The sequence below is a fragment of the Littorina saxatilis genome, linkage group LG12 (assembly GCF_037325665.1).
Source record: "Littorina saxatilis isolate snail1 linkage group LG12, US_GU_Lsax_2.0, whole genome shotgun sequence".
Classification (NCBI taxonomy): Eukaryota; Metazoa; Mollusca; class Gastropoda; order Littorinimorpha; family Littorinidae; genus Littorina; species Littorina saxatilis.
In genome coordinates this window covers 63,739,552-63,757,259 of record NC_090256.1, presented here as the reverse complement: position 1 = coordinate 63,757,259, position 17,708 = coordinate 63,739,552, and the positions used below count along the sequence as shown (strand labels likewise).

The 17,708-nt window shown below is 41.4% G+C and overlaps 1 protein-coding gene across 1 annotated transcript in view; it reads left to right on the top strand.

Moving 5' to 3' along the window:
- Positions 1-449: 449 nt before the first annotated feature.
- The window catches only part of LOC138982538 (nuclear hormone receptor family member nhr-8-like), a 25,215-nt gene continuing 7,956 nt past the window's right edge, over positions 450-17,708 (top strand). Inside the window, exons 1-2 of the mRNA XM_070355849.1 lie at positions 450-1,330; positions 10,650-11,598. Of these exons, the coding sequence (XP_070211950.1) occupies positions 10,696-11,598 (903 nt within the window). The 5' untranslated portion in view covers positions 450-1,330; positions 10,650-10,695. The remainder of the gene's footprint in view (positions 1,331-10,649; positions 11,599-17,708) is intronic.

Genomic DNA, 17,708 nt, shown 5'->3' with positions numbered 1-17,708 from the left:
TTTGAATTGTGTGCCAACATTTATTTTGTAGAATTTGAGTGTGTAAATAGTAAATTGCTGAACACAATACTGTGAAACCTGCCTATATGTTTATATGTATATAGATAGATAGATATAGATAGATAGATAGATAGACAAATGCCAACCCGCGCTTAGGGTGTGTGGCGGTGCATGGTAGTGGTGGTGACTGGTGGGGATGTAGTTCCTTTGAGCCTTAAGACAGACAGACAGACACACACACACACACTGCACACACACACACACACATCACACCCTCACCCTCGATTCCGGCCCATATTTAGTGAAATATTGACTAATTGTAAAAAGTCAATAATAATCATCCCTATTCGTTAACGAGCGCAAATAAAACCGGATATTTTCACCGCTAACAAAATAAACTGAATCATAGTGCAGCCAAGCAAAACGAGGCCAGATAAGTAGACTCATTTAAAATCAACAGCATTCACACAACATTAAAAAAAAAAACTAAACTAATCCAACATACTGTCACTTAAAAAAAGGCCTTATGTAAAATACCCTCCCGCCATGATTCAGTGATCGCTTTCTCCAAGTGCACGGACACACACACCCACAGCAACCTGACCTGAAAACACCCTTGCCCTCAATCCAAGGTCGACTACGCTGTTGTGTCGGCCCAGTACACAGACGCACACACACACACACTCTCTGACACGACTAGCAAGTGGGTCTCTGGTCTATTATCGCCAGCAGTGTGGCAAGCAATGGCCCCGAAATGTGGGTCAGGCCATTTCACTATCTCTGTCACAAACCCAGGCCACAATCATCTGTGTCTTGTTTCGTGTGTGTGTCGCGGTTACCCAAGTGGATTGTCTTCCTCTCTACTACTTGATGTGATCGATGGTTGTCAATGTCTTCAGTGGAGGTGTGTTTACAGTGCAAGACTGCAGCCTGGCTGCTGATATTTTCTCAGTCTCATCTGTGGTGTGCTTTTCTCGACGATTCGGTCTAAGCCCTCTATTTTGCGAAACTAAGACAGTCAGTGTGTCCCGTCGTGTGTGGGTTTTTTCCCTTCCCTGTCGACAGAGGTTTTTGCTGGCCGTGTTTTCGTCTATCATGGCTGTGTTGGATTTTATCTTCGTTTTGAGGCTTTGGGGAGAATGAGAACAGCACAGGCGAAGAAAGGTGGGTCACTGTGCTTCTATCGAGCGTCGACCGCGCTTCGGAACTCGGTCGAACATACAGACAACACAACTACGTTACTGTGCTGCTGCAAAACACTGGGAAAATAACTAAAACCAGACACAGTACTCTGTGCTGTGGTGCACACGAACCGTCCGCTTTGCAACTGGTAAGTAAGAAACAAAATCTACTGAGGATCTGTCATTGACGAGATTGTTGACATGCCTGCGATGTTGTGTGCAATCTCAGTGTGTAGCTCGCACGATTACTCGAACGGCATACATCTGCAATGTGTAACACACGTTGCGTCTGACACCGATTTATTTTTTCATATTATTATTACTTTTCTTGTTGATGTGCAGTCTGGGCTATTTTTAAATGTGTGCTGCTTTTAACGTGTCTGACGCAAACGGGTGAAAAGTAGTGTCAGTGTCAGTACTGTGTCGGTCGCTGGTTGGAGGAAGTTCGATCGTCAAGGGGCAGAGCGCGGAGGGACTGAAAATGAAGCGTTTGTCCTCAGCGCTGACTTAGTTTACAGTACACTGAGTTTCATCACATGGTGAATAGGTTGAATAACTTGACATCTGCACATCATAGTGTATGTAAACATGCATACACACCTGGTGCACGTCGGGCTGACTGACGCGCCTTCATGCGTTCGCAAAAACACACAACACATTCACGAAACGTGTCAACACTTGGTACACACATAATGACACACACACACACACACACACACACACACACACACACACACACACACACACACACACACACACACACACACAAACAACAAACGCACTTTGTTGCATCACATGGCATACACACACACACACACACACACACACACACACACACACACACACACACACACACACACACAGATGCGTGCGCACATACACAAACAACAAACGCACCTTGTTGCATCACATGGCACGGTGAATAAACTGAATAACTTGACATCTGCACATCATAGTGTATGTGTATATGGTACACACCCATATCAACCTGGTACACACATAATGACACACACACGCACACACACACACACACACACACACACACACACACACACACACACACACACACAAGCACACACAAATACACACACACAAGCACACACACACACACACACACACAGATGCGTGCGCACATACACTGACAAACAACAAGTAGTATATCATCTCTCTCTTCCTCTTCACCCCCCCCTCCCTCTCTCTTACACTCCCGCAGTGGGGCACTGCGGTTATGAAATTAAAGGCCCCTCCTGTTTTTGGAACCGCAGGAGCTTTCTAGTTTGCTGTTAGGTAGATTTTTGGTTCCTCTTTCCTGTCATGCTCTCTTTTTCTTCATGAATTCTTTTCTTTTTTCTGCCTTCTTGCTCATTCACCTGTATTTTTTCCAAAAATCTCTTCTCTTGCCGCTTGTCTCGCGATTCATGTATAGTTTAATCTGTTAGTGTTCTGATGTAAGTCCAGCAGTAGATAGGTTAAGCCTATTTTAACATACTGGAAACTGGTAATCTTCCAGTAGGTATTAATTTAGTTTTACTAAAGCCTGCTGGGACACAAGTAATGGGTTAGTGCATTTGTAAACAGGAATCGCTTGACAAGTGGCCCCCTTCATCCCCCCCCCTTCCTCGTCCTGATATGGCTCTGCGTAGTCGGCTGGACGTTAAGCAACAAATAAACAAACAAACAAACTCTCTGACACACTTTAACTCTCTCTCAGAGTCAGAGAGACAGGAACAGACAGACACCCCCTCCACCCCCGATACACAGGAACGGATTCATCCCCTACACTCCAACATCCCCCCGACCCCTGCCCCCAGCCCCACTCCCCCGACGTGACCTCTAGCCCCACCCCGCCAACAAACACTACAGTGACAGTAACCTGGACAGAGCTATGCTATCTTTAAACGCCTTGTGTCGTGATGAATGAACAACATGGTGTAGTTTTAATACCTATTTACTGACATAACAAGTCATGTTTTCTCGCATATATACCCTCTGTTTACCTCCTCTCTTAAATCGATTTCATTAGTCTAGGTGACTCACGAAACATGCATCACTGACTGTTCAGGAGCTGAACATTTCATAAAACGTGTGTGTGTGTGTGCGTGTGTGTGTGTTTGTGTTTGTGAGTGTGTGTGTGCGTGTGTGTGTGTTGTTCTGAAAAACAAAACAATTGGCTGGTAATACTAGTGATATTGTCTGTTGACAACACCAAACCAATCGATTCAATTACTGTTATATTATTTAAATTTGGCGTGGATGGTCATTTAATCTTATCTGTTTTGAGCAACAACACCATGCATTGCATGAGCACGAATCGAAATAATTATATATATACATTGGCAGAATGCATGAGTGAAGCATCTTTTCGCCACACAGGCGCCCGCAGTTATAATTTATCTTTCTTTCCCCACTTTTGTTGGGTTACTGTTTCACAAGTGCTCACAATAGTAGCCGTCAGCATCAATGACACCATTTAATGAAATATTTTTTTTGTATCGATACCTTCTACTAACCAATACTAATTAATCACACAACGCCTGGTGCTGTTGCTTTGTTTTGTATTGTTTTGTAATTTGTATTGTGTTGGTTGTATTGCCTCGATAGTATTGTATTACAGGGATGAACTTTTGACACAGAGGGATGTTTTAATGTTAGTGAACAATATTTGAGTTGCTTCCTGTGTAAAGCAAAATCAGAGAGGGACAAAGTCCTACAGAAAAAAAGGTTCAACATTATTGTAACCGTTTGTGTGCTGATTGAGGAAAAACTGGTTGCAATCGTGTGTTTAATTTGAGGGGGGAGGGGAGGGGGGGGGGGGGGGTCAATTCACGATGATCTGTTTACCTTCAAAAAGGTAGACCACACGTACAATGATTTATTTAACTTGGGGAATGTTTGCCATTACCATGCGGAAGGCACAGCATTCGTAATGTTTCTTTTTTGTTTGTTTTTTTGCTTCAGAAAAGTGCGAACATCATAATAGCATTTGAGGGGAAAAAAGGAGAGTAGTTGTGTACCTTGATACTGGTCGGGTTAACTTAAGGCGGGTACACGAGTTAAAAGGGTTTGTGTAACTTAAGACTGATCTATACAGCATTCATAATTGTGTATTTAAATTGAGGCAGGTGCAGCATTCATAATTGGTTGTTTAGCTTGAGCAAGGTACACATTTCATAATGAGTTGTTAACTTCAGACATGTACAGCATTCATAATGGGTTGTTTAGCTTGAGAAAGGTACAACATTCATAATGGGTTGTTAGGTTTGAGAAGAATACAGAAATCATAATGAGGTGTTAAGCTTGAGACAGGTACAGAATTCATAATGGGTTGCTTAGCTTGAGAACAGTACAGAAATCATAATGGGTTGTTTAGCTTGAGACAGGTACAACATTCATAATGGGTTGTTTAGCTTGAGACAGGTACAACATTAAGAATGGGTTGTTAGCTTGAGAAAGGTACACAAGCGCATAGTGCTTTTAGTTATGCGCTATTGAAATCTCCTTAATAAATAAATAAATAAATAAATAATGGGTTGTTAAGCTTGAGACAGGTACAAAATTCATGATGTGTTGTTTAGCCTTTCCATTAACAATTATGGAAGACTTAATATTGGTATAAAAGGCTGCTATCCATTGTCACAAATCGTCTCCAAATCCATACCTTTTCAAAACTCTGTGCATATATACTCCCAACTAATGGAATCAAAAGCTTTTTCAAAAATCAATCGAAACTAATAACCCTGCAGTGTCAGCTGTTGTTTTTAGATAATCTATTAAATCATACAATAATCGCAAATTATCTCCAATATACCTTCCGGTCACAAATCCTGTCTGATCTGTATCAATAAGGCGAGGAAGAACTATTAGCTATTCATAGCACGCTTTACTGTATCTCTCTTCGTTTTAACTTTCTGAGCGTGTTTTTAATCCAAACATATCATCTATATGTTTTTGGAATCAGGAACCGACAAGGAATAAGATGAAATAGTTTCTAAAACGATTGCGGAAATTTAATTTTGATCATAATTTTTATATTTTTAATTTTCAGAGCTTGTTTTTAATCCGAATATAACATATTTATATGTTTTTGGAATCAGAACATGATGAAGAATAAGATAAAAGTAATTTTGGGTCGTTTTATAAAAAAATAATTTTAATTACAATTTTCAGATTTTTAATGCCCAAAGTCATTAATTAATTTTTAAGCCACCAAGCTGAAATGCAAAACGAAGTCCGGCCTTCGTCGAAGATTGCTTTGCCAAAACTTCAATCAATTTGATTGAAAAATGAGGGTGTGACAGTGCCACCTCAACTTTTACAAAAAGCCGGATATGACGTCATCAAAAGAATTTATTGAAAAAACGAAAAAACCGTCCGGGGATATAATTCCCAGGAACTCTCATGTCAAATTTCATAAAGATCGGTCCAGTAGTTTGGTCTGAATCGCTCTACACACACACACACGCACAGACAGACAGACACACACGCACAGACAGACAGACAGACAGACACACACACACACACACACACACACACACACACACACACACACACACACACACACACACATACACCACGACCCTCGCCTCGATTCCCCCTCTATGTTAAAACATTTAGTCAAAACTTGACTAAATGTAAAAATAGGAATACCCAAAGGTGATAAACCAAGAGAGTATTTAAAGAACTGCATGGAGACCAATATTTTGAAACTTTGTCTCCTTCAGCTGCCCATCTTGCCTTACTTCTCAATAAAATACCCTCTACTTTTTTTTCCCCTCAAATTTACTAAATTTTCCTCTTTTTACATTTAGTCAAGTTTTGACTAAATGTTTTAACATAGAGGGGGAATCGAGACGAGGGTCGTGGTGTATGTGTGTGTGTGTGTGTGTCTGTGTGTGTCTGTGTGTGTGTGTGTCTGTGTGTGTGTGTGTGTAGAGCGATTCAGACTAAACTACAGGACCGATCTTTATGAAATTTTACATGAGAGTTCCTGGGAATGATATCCCCAGACGTTTTTTTCTTTTTTGCGATAAATGTCTTTGATGACGTCATATCCGGCTTTTTGTAAAAGTTGAGGCGGCACTGTCACAGCCTCATTTATCAATCAAATTGATTGAAATTTTGGCCAAGCAATCTTCGACGAAGGCCGGACTTCGGTATTGCATTTCAGTTTGGTGGCTTAAAAATTAATTGATGACTTTGGTCATTAAAAATCTGAAAATTGTAAAAAAAAAAAGTTTTTATAAAACGATCCAAATTTACGTTCATTTTATTCTTCATCATTTTCTGATTCCAAAAACATATAAATATGTTAATTTGGATTAAAAACAAGCTCTGAAAATTAAAAAAATTAAAAATTATGATCAAAATTAAAATTCCAAAATCGTTTCAAAAACTATTTCATCTTATTCCTTGTCGGTTCCTGATTCCAAAAACATATAGATATGATATGTTTGGATTAAAAACACGCTCAGAAAGTTAAAACGAAGAGAGGTACAGTAAAGCGTGCTATGAAGCACAGCGCAACCGCTGCCGCGCCAAACAGGCTCGTCACTTTCACTGCCTTTTGCACTAGCGGCGGACTACGTTCAGTTTCATTCTGTGAGTTCCACAGCTTGACTAAATGTAGTAATTTCGCCTTACGCGACTTGTTTTTATCTGTAATTCCTCCAAATCTGTCTCTGTTTGATTCAATTTATTCTCCAAATCTCTTATTTCCAACTCCCATTGTGTTTCCTGTTGAATATCTTCCCTTTTTTTCCTTGAACTAAAGTTCATTGTTGTTTTTTTCTTATTTCCATTAACAAAACATCTAAAAACAGTTGATCAGATATGATAAATTGCAATTCTTCGCCCGAAATTCTTTCAATTTACTCTCTATTATAAACTAAGGCGGCATATTGTTCTTTAACTGTTCTAATTATATTTTTAATTTCTTCCACAATATGTCTGTCATTTAACTAGAATTAAACTTCCAATAATTCTTAAATTGTGTCTCCTTATTAAATTCAAATTGTAAGGTAATCAAGGAGCGATCACTTTTGTAACCAACCAAAATGTCAGTATCTTTAACTTCGTTCAATATAGTTACTTTCTGCTACAAAAAAACTAAAAAATCCAGTCTACCTTGCTGAAATGGATTGTGTCTTCTCCAGGGATAACGCCACATTTCCGGATTAACTTCTCTCCAAACGTCAACCAATTCCAATTCCCCTGAAATCTCCAACACTTTCTGTTGTGCTTTTGGATTATTATTGTGTCTGTAATTAAAATAATCCATTGCTGGATTCAAAACCAAATTCCAATCTCCTCCCATAATGATATTAGGATTCTGCAAATTCTGTATTTTTTCTTGAAGAGATTCGTAAAATTCAGGATCGTCCTTATTAGGTCCATAAACATTAACTAATACACATTCCTGTTCCATAACAATTAAAAAATTACCTCTTATATATATCTCTAATAAAATTTAACACCTTCAAATCAAAATTATTGTTGAAGAGTATTGCCGCTCCTTTGGACTGTGAATTATATGATGCAACATAACACTCATAACCCCATTCAGCTCTAACTAGAAAGTTACAAAGTTAATTTATAATGGGTTGTTTACATTGAGGAAGGTGCACAATTCGCGAAGGTTTTCTTGGTTTAAAGGCACAGTACTTCCCTTTAAAGAATTTGTCGCACCATCTCATGTCTTGCCAGGCGTTTACATGACACAAGATCATCCCTCCACTTAGACGGACACATACCATAAAGCAAAGGCCACGGTGCTCTCTGTGCAGAGTTTGAACTTTTTTTTGTAAAAAAAATAGTGAGATTCATACGGGGTGTACATGATGGTAGCTTAGTGTGCTCACTAGTTCCCCCTCTAACTGCTCTAACATCACCTCTTCTCAAAACCTGCTTTTTACATTTAGTCAAGTTTTGACTAAATGTTTTAACATCGAGGGGGAATCGAAACGAGGTTCGTGGTGTATGTGTGTGTGTGCGTGCGTGTGTGCGTGTGTGTGTGCGTGCGTGTAGAGCGATTCAGACCAAACTACTGGACCGATCTTTATGAAATTTGACATGAGAGTTCCTGGGTATGATATCCCCGAACGTTTTTTTCCTTTTTTTGATAAATGTCTTTGATGACGTCATATCCGGCTTTTCGTGAAAGTTGAGGCGGCACTGTCACGCTCTCATTTTTCAACCAAATTGGTTGAAATTTTGGTTAAGTAGTCTTCGACGAAGCCCGGACTTCGGTATTGCATTTCAGCGTGGTGGCTTAAAAAATTAATTAATGACTTTGGTCATTAAAAATCTGAAAATTGTAAAAAAAATTATATTTTTCTAAAACGATCCAAATTTACGTTCATCTTATTCTCCATCATTTGCTGATTCCAAAAACATATAAATATGTTATATTCGGATTAAAAAGAAGCTCTGAAAATTAAATATATAAAAATTATTATCAAAATTAAATTTTTCAAATCAATTTAAAAACACTTTCATCTTATTCCTTGTCGGTTCCTGATTCCAAAAACATATAGATATGATATGTTTGGATTAAAAACACGCTCAGAAAGTTAAAACAAAGAGAGGTACAGAAAAGCGTGCTATCCTTCTCAGCGCAAGTACTACCCCGCTCTTCCTGTCAATTTCACTGCCTTTGCCGTGCGCGGTGGACTGACGATGATACGAGTATACGGTCTTGCTGCGTTGCATTGCGTTCAGTTTCATTCTGTGAGTTCGACAGCTACTTGACTAAATGTTGTATTTTCGCCTTACGCGACTTGTATTTATTTCCGTAGAGTCAGCTTCTTACTTAAAAAGGCCTCATCTCTCTGGTCAACATTGCATTCTTTCGATGTGGATAGCATGGCTGGTGAACACGAATACTTTTATTGAGTGAAAATAGTATGCCGTTTTTAACCGCATGAACCTTACCAGTAATACATTCCTTAACCCGGCGCTTCTTGCAACAACAAAAACCACCACACAAACACACACACACATACAGACACACACACACACACACACACACACATACACACACACACTCACACACACTCACACACACACACACACACACACATACACACACACACTCACACACACTCACAAGAAAAACAAGTCGCGTAAGGCGAAAATACAACATTTAGTCAAGTAGCTGTCGAACTCACAGAATGAAACTGAACGCAATGCCATTTTTCAGCAAGACCGTATACTCGTAGCATCGTCAGTCCACCGCTCATGGCAAAGGCAGTGAAATTGACAAGAAGAGCGGGGTAGTAGTTGCGCTAAGAAGGATAGCACGCTTTTCTGTACCTCTCTTTGTTTTAACTTTCTGAGCGTGTTTTTAATCCAAACATATCATATCTATATGTTTTTGGAATCAGGAACCGACAAGGAATAAGATGAAAGTGTTTTTAAATTGATTTCGACAATTTAATTTTGATAATAATTTTTATATATTTAATTTCCAGAGCTTGTTTTTAATCCAAATATAACATATTTATATGTTTTTGGAATCAGAAAATGATGGAGAATAAGATGAACGTAAATTTGGATCGTTTTATAAATTTTTATTTTTTTTTACAATTTTCAGATTTTTAATGACCAAAGTCATTAATTAATTTTTAAGCCACCAAGCTGAAATGCAATACCGAAGTCCGGGCTTCGTCGAAGATTACTTGACCAAAATTTCAACCAATTTGGTTGAAAAATGAGGGCGTGACAGTGCCGCCTCAACTTTCACGAAAAGCCGGATATGACGTCATCAAAGACATTTATCAAAAAAATGAAAAAAACGTTCGGGGATTTCATACCCAGGAACTCTCATGTCAAATTTCATAAAGATCGGTCCAGTAGTTTAGTCTGAATCGCTCTACACACACACAGAGACACACACACACACACACACACACACGCACGCACGCACGCACATACACCACGACCCTCGTCTCGATTCCCCCCTCTACGTTAAAACATTTAGTCAAAACTTGACTAAATGTAAAAAGGGTGTATAAGCGAAAAGTTCATATGCGTGGCTACAGACTCACAGCGGCACACACTTCTCGCACCGGGTTATTCGTCATTCTAGAACCCTGGGCGGGGATGTAGCTCAGTCGGTAGCGCGCTGGATTTGTATCCAGCGTGAGTTCGTCCCCACGTTCGTCGAGAGATTTATTTCTCAGAGTCAACTTTGTGTGCAGACTCTCCTCGGTGTCCGAACACCCGCGTGTGTACACGCAAGCACAAGACCAAGTGCGCAAGAAAAAGATCCTGTAATCCATGTCAGAAGTTCGGTGGGTTATAGAAACACGAAAATACCCTGCATGCTTCCTCCGAAAGCGGCGTATGGCTGCCTAAATGGCGGGATAAATACGGCCATACACGTAAAAGCCGTTGGAGTTTCAGCCCATGAACGAACAAACAAACAATTCTAGAATCCTTACCATGCTTTTCCTTCTTTGTCCCTTCAAGCATTTCGCAGCCCGGTTCTGCCTGAGCCCGGCTCAGCAGTCCCAGCATGTCCAGAAAAGCGGGGCAGAAGAACGACAATCAACATGGGCCCGCTCAGGTAGAGGCCATGGATCTCCAACACAACTCACATCGCCAGCAACATTACCAGCAGCAGCAGCAGCAGGTCTCAAGGGGCAGTAGCGCAGAGCCTGAACTGTCAATGGAGACTTCCTCCGGTCACCAGCAGCACTACGACAGCCGCCAATCAGTCAGCTCCGACCCTGACACCAGCGGCAGCGAACAGCATCCCATGCACCACAACCAGCAGCATCAGCATCTGAGTAACCCAGGGCAGTCTTCAGGCAACGCCCACGGCCGAGGAGGCGAGAATGTCCAGATTGCAAACCACTGGGTGGACTCGTCAGAGAACAAGCTGGACCTTCAGAGCCTGGGGCTTGGGATCGGGGACAGTGGCATGCCCATCCTCACCAAGCTGGAGCCCGTGGACTTCAAGGGCGACCTCATCACCCGCCTCAAGCAGGAGTACGTCGGCGGAGGCGGCATCAAGGAGGGGCACCTGAGGGAGCTCCTCATGAGAAGCGGGGCCAAGGACTTCGCAGATGACTCCGCCAGTAAAGCCCTCCTGCAGCTGTCTGGGCAGTCAATGCCTGACATCAAGGCTCTAGGGGCTCAGCTCCTGGCGGCCTCCAACGGGGCCTCTGAACACTCCCTGGGACAGGCAGGCATGGCGGCGTTTCAGAGCATGGGCGGGTCGGTGGAGCCGGGTGGGATCAGCATGCAGATGGGACCTGACGGGACCCTGAGGCCCAAGAAGATCCGCCACAAGAAGCGGGTCAACGGGAAGAAGATCTGTCTGGTGTGCGGCGACAAGGCGCTCGCCCACAACTTTGATGTCATCACCTGTGAGTCCTGCAAGGCCTTCTTTAGGCGGAACGCTCTGAAAAGCCAGGTGAGCATTAGCTTATTTGGAGCCCCCCCTCCCCCCTTTCCTGTTCAAAGCTATCATGCAAAGGTGTTTTATACCCCCAATGCTATTTATTCATCATCTAAGCGTTGAATCTGGCAAGGCCTAAATCATCTCGCGGATTATTTGAAGAAGGTTTTGAAAAAAAAAATTAACCTTTTTTAACGCTCTGAAAAACCAGGTGAGCATAATAAGCTTTTGGGAAACTTTTCGTCACCGCCACCCTTCTTTTCCCCCTATCTTTTATGTAAATAGAGAATACTACATGGCTTGCTGTGTCGTACCAGATTTACACGAGTTTTTTTTTTTTAATATTGCACTGCGAGCAAAAGCGAGCTGTTCACTATTTGAAAAAGCAACGAGTGTAAATCTGGTACGAAACAGCAAGCCATGTAGTATTCTGTTTATCCTACATACTGTACCTACGTGTATTTGACTGAAAATGTCCTGCAGTCGAGGCAGTTAAATTGAAGACGCTTGTTTTGGGACCTCGATCTCTTCTAAAGCCTCGTGCAATCTATTACGTTAAAGCAAAGAAACGTCATTTTGAAAGTGTGGCGTGACGTGTTAGTTCTACAAATTCATCGAGAGTAATTAGCGAGCGCAATTTGTTTTCTCTATAATGACGTTTGTCTTGGTGACTTTGGCATCGTAAGCTGTGGAAAAGCAGGTCCCTGCCAGACTTGCTTGACATGACTCCATTTACATGATATACACACGTGTGATTTGAACGATTATTATCTCACGAGTGTCTCTCTCATGTATGTAGGACTAGAGGAATACCCGCTTCGCCGGGTAGCCGGCTTCGCCGGGATGAAATACTTAGAGCCGTACGCCGGCTTTGCCGGGTCCGAACAATGGACCCGCCAAGCTTAGGTCCCTCCCAGATTCGTGGAATGGGAACAGCACGAAAATGATTCAGTGGCCATAATGCCATTCCTGACCATATCGAGTCCCATCCTTGTCGACGAATGTAACCGTGTTAGTCACCTTTGGAGGCGAACTCCACTCAAACAGGATTGAGCAATTTAGAGCTTATCTGTAAGCCCTTTTGAACTGTTATGGCTTTTCAAAGGAAGGCCAGTACATACAAATACACAAAAGCCGCCAGACCACATCACAAACAGAACTGAACAATCCCCAGGTGTTGCTCACATAGAGAGACACACACACACACACACACACAAACACAGAGAAGCCGTATCTATAGAGAGATAGATGACAGTGTATTTTTCGCGTGGCTATAAATTGATTCGACCTTTGCACTTTTACAGTGAGGATAATTTACGGGTCCAATTTACGTTCTGGACACTGCGGTGACCTTCTAAAAATAGTAACAGAACGCCGGGAATATCCGAAGATGCCCCCCTCATACTATAGTGCACCATACGAAGGAAGGGAGGTAAACGCTGAAAACATGGAGAAGATGAGAAGATAAGGAAGAGTTACTGGGAATGGTGAAATGAACACAAAAACCAAAATCGGTTCAGCGCTGCGCGCTGAGAGCACGTGTTGAAATATCTCATCGATGATATTGTGTCCGGGGTGTAGCTGAATACGGTGTCCAAATTTGAAAAAGATCCACCGAGAACTTTGGCTTTGGTGTGTCGGTATGGGGGCCCGGGTAGCTGATGTGGAACCAAAATCGGTTCAGCGCGCACAAAATCGGTTCAGCGCTGCGCGCTGAGAGCACGTGTTGAAATATCTCATCGATGAGGTTGTGTCCGGGGTCTCTGTGAATAAGCCCACCAAATTTGAAGCAGATCCATCGAGAACTTTGGCCGTGCATCGCGAACTCACACACAGACACACACACAGACACACAGACACACAGACACAAGTCGTATATATATATAGATACATAATGTTGTCATCATTTTCACGAGTTTTCATTCACAAACACCTGGGAAATAAATATCATGTTCCCCATGCAATAAATCGAGGTGGTGAATGGGTTTGAGCTTTCAGGTGAAACGTGGATTGTCAAAGTAAAAGCCAATCAGGCTGATTGTTTGATGTGTGGAACCATCGTGGCTTTGGATTTGTTTCCGAGGACACCGATTGTAAGCATTCACTCTCAAAGACCCAATCAATGTTGATAATTACTGCGGCGACTCATCGAAAAGTCATAAACGCTTAAAAAGAAAAGAAATATGCTCAACACTTACTGAACTCACACGTATGATCTCAGACTGGAAGAAAAGCGTCAACAAGCTACGTTTGACGTCACATACAAGGTTGACGTGTTATCTCGAGCTACTGTGACGATGCTTTGTGGCCCGGAGGTGGATTCTAAAAATTCGTCTCCCTGTGGGTTATTGTGCATTTTGTTGCACAACCAAAATGATGACAAAAACTATGTTTAGTGGCTTGTCGTCAGACCAGCATTTTGTTGTTAGTCCTCGGGGAGCATATCTCCTTTTGTCTCATATTAATTTTATCAACTGCGGCCTTCGGCCTTTGTCGATAAAGATGAAACAAAAGACGATATGGTCCCATTGGACCAACAAAAAAGCTGGTCTGTCAACAAGCCACCAAACATCTTATATTATCCGTCCCTGTGATGTCATATAGGCGTTGAGTTCTGCAACGCCTTCATCCGGAGGTTTTCTTTGAAAAGTCAGGGTATTTAAAGCTTTGTGGGATCGTTTTCCCTGTATGAGTGTTGTGTTTCCTGTTCTAAGTCATTGTTGTTAACCACCTCTATGCTATCGCCTAAGCGTTGTGAGTTTTGCCTTTATCCGGCGAAACACTTTGAAAATTCAGAGGAGCAAAGGCGTTTTGGAATCTCCCAATTTACCCCCCCCCCTTCCCGCCCCCCCACACACACCTTTTTTGTTTTCAGTAACAGTGTAATCAATCTTTAATTGTATCGTCTAAGCTTTGAGTTCTGCAAAGATATCATCGGGCGAAATTCTTTGTAAAGTCAGGTGGAATTAATCTTTTTGGAGCAAAATTATACTGTAATCGTGGCGGATGGAAACTGCTTAGACCGACAGCACGAGTACCACCATTCTGATAATCATCGGTCCACGCTATCGCTGAGTCTCTCTGACAGGATGAATCATTACTACGCGCATTAAAGGGAAATCTATCAAAACAAGAATACAGAGTTATCTCCCATATGTTTTTCGCTAATGTTTCTGATATCAGACGAAAGACGAAGAACGTGATTGTAGAATGGCCGACTTCGACAGTGATCTCTGTTCTGTTCTTCACAGTTTTGATGAGTTTCACTATTTGTTCAGTTGTACCGACGAAAGTATAGTGTCTGAAAGAAGAACATTAATTAGTCCTTATTACCGATCTCACCCAAATTGTTTAAAATATGAACAGCTAATGAATTGTAAATCTAAGATAAAACTAATGAAGCTAGCAAGATTTGTAGCCCATGTTATGATTTTAGTATGTTAGCGTTATATCTAGTTTCTTTATTGGTATGTATATATGTAATACATGCTTTTGTTTTGTGTTTTTACAAAAGATGCATGGCATAATGGTATTGCCAATTTACTTCAGCTGTATATTATCGTTGTCCGCTTAATGTATACATATTATCTGCCTGATTTCTTACCTGATTTTGTTAAACCTATTTTTCTTTTTGTTTGCATGTATGGAAGTGTATATTGCCAATTTAATTTGGTCGTATAGTAATGTTGTATTTGTCCGCTCAATTTATATACATATATTAACTGTCTGATTTGTTACCTTTTTTTGTTAAAGTTATATCTTTGTTTCAAAGCCCTCTGGGCCCAAAACAATAAAATACTTGACTTGACTTGACTTGATAAAGACATCGTTCTAAGGTCAAAACAAGTCGAAATTTTGAGACTGCTGTGGGAAGGAGACCGTGAGATATTGTTGCATCACTTCCAACTGCATGGGTACGGAAAAAGTCGTCCGCCCCGTAGCCATTTTGTTATGATCACGTGACAAAGTTGATTATCACGTGACACTTTTGCCATATTTAGAGTTGTTTGCACAGTAAATACATCCGCGAAAGATAGCTCGCTTGAAAGTGTCTTACATAACAATTCATTTCTAAATTTAAGAATTACACAACACCATGAAAAATCATTATCGACGATCGCGAATCTGCTTACATCAATAACACATTACAAAAAGCTCTAAATATGTAAAAAAAATCGATTTCCTCTCCAGAGAAGGATAACAAAGGCGACTAAATGAATAAATGAATAAATGAGACCCGAAGGGAAGTAACTCATTTTGACCTGAGTTCAGGATGGAGTACCACATTACTGGCCAGTGACATTTCAAAGTCGTTACATTTTCTGTTACCAAATTATCCTTTAACCGATGCTCTTTGGAACATGGGAAAATAACCGATGAGTTAGCTCTGAAATCTCTGTCTCTTTCTTTGTCTTTCTGTTTTTGTCCGGCTGTCTGTCTCTTACTGCGTTTGTGTGTGTGTGTGTGTGTGTGTGTGTGTGTGTGTGTGTGTGTGTGTGTGTGTGTGTGTGTGTGTGTGTGTGTGTGTGTGTGTGTGTGTGTGTGTGTGTGTTATGTCCCCTTGGAATATTTTCTGTTTCGTGTCGACTAACAATCGGCAGTCTCAGCCGTTTACAGACTTCTGTAAACGGCTGAGACTGCCGATTGTTAGTGAGTGCATTATCAGTTTGTGTTATCAGCACATTTAAAGAAACACACAGACACACACGTACAAACACACACACACACACACACGCGCACACACATACACACACACACACGCACGCACGCACGCACGCACGCACGCACGCACGCACGCACACACACACACACACACACACACACACATACACAGAAGAATGCCTAGTTACAATCAGTCCAGGATATTTGAAGGCTGACTGCATGCAGCATACCCTCGTGGGCCTAAGTCTCTGGTTATCTTAAAATATGACTTTTTTTTCCTGAGGGTGAACTTTGTTCTACACACAGCATAAAAAAAACCAGAATAAGATTAATTTGGGTTTGACCATGGCCGCTGATAAAATAAGTGGGTCAAACATGATATAGGGCAGCATGCGATTAAGACAGCTGATAACATTGCAAAACCAGCACCACAAACAACTTTTATTTGTACGTGTAGTGAGTGTGGCTGGGGTTAGTGTTACACACTTAACAATAGCTTTTCAGTTGTAACATGAAGCGCGGTATTACAACATGAGACGCAGTAACATGAAGCGCGGTATTGAGACATAAGACAAGACATTTTACAGGCGTGTGCGAACTCACTTTGGAGATGTTGTAGTTTTGAGCGAGCATGTATTCTTACCATGCAAGCTGGGCGGGGATGTAGCTCAGTCGGTAGCGCGCTGGATTTGTATCCAGTTGGCCGCTGTCAGCGTGAGTTCGAACCCACGTTCGGCGAGAGATTTATTTCTCAGAGTCAACTTTGTGTGCAGACTCTCCTCGGTGTCCGAACACCCCCGTGTGTACACGCAAGCACAAGACCAAGTGCGCACGAAAAAGATCCTGTAATCCATGTCAGTGGGTTATAGAAACACAAAAATACCCAGCATGCTTCCTCCGAAAACGGCGTATGGCTGCCTAAATGCGGGGTAAAAACGGTCATACACGTAAAAGCCGTGGGAGTTTCAGCCCATGAACAAACAAACCATGCAAGCACACAACAACAACAGCAACAACAACAACAACAACAACAACAGTAACAACATAATGTCAGAAGAAGCTCAACCACACTGAGACACACAGAAACGCTGAGCCAACATCAGCTGGTCAACCCTAAAAGCAAAATGGAATTCTATAATCGCCTGCAAATAAGTTTAAATGCTTAAAAATACGTATTGCTCATAGTCCAATACACTTTCAAATATCATCAGTGCGACAATCATAATATATCACTTCGATAATTAATTGAAATCAGTATAAACCTCGAATCAAACAATACAAATCGAAGCTTGAATATCACGTGACATTTTTGACGTTGAAATAACAGTTCATGTTTGTCCGGTGCAATAATCCCACAACGCGTCGTTTTGTCGTGTCAATACGAAAGAAAATACACCAAATTCAAATAACTACATTTGATTCGTAACAGTACTTTGGCCAAGAGAACCGCTTCCACGGGCGGA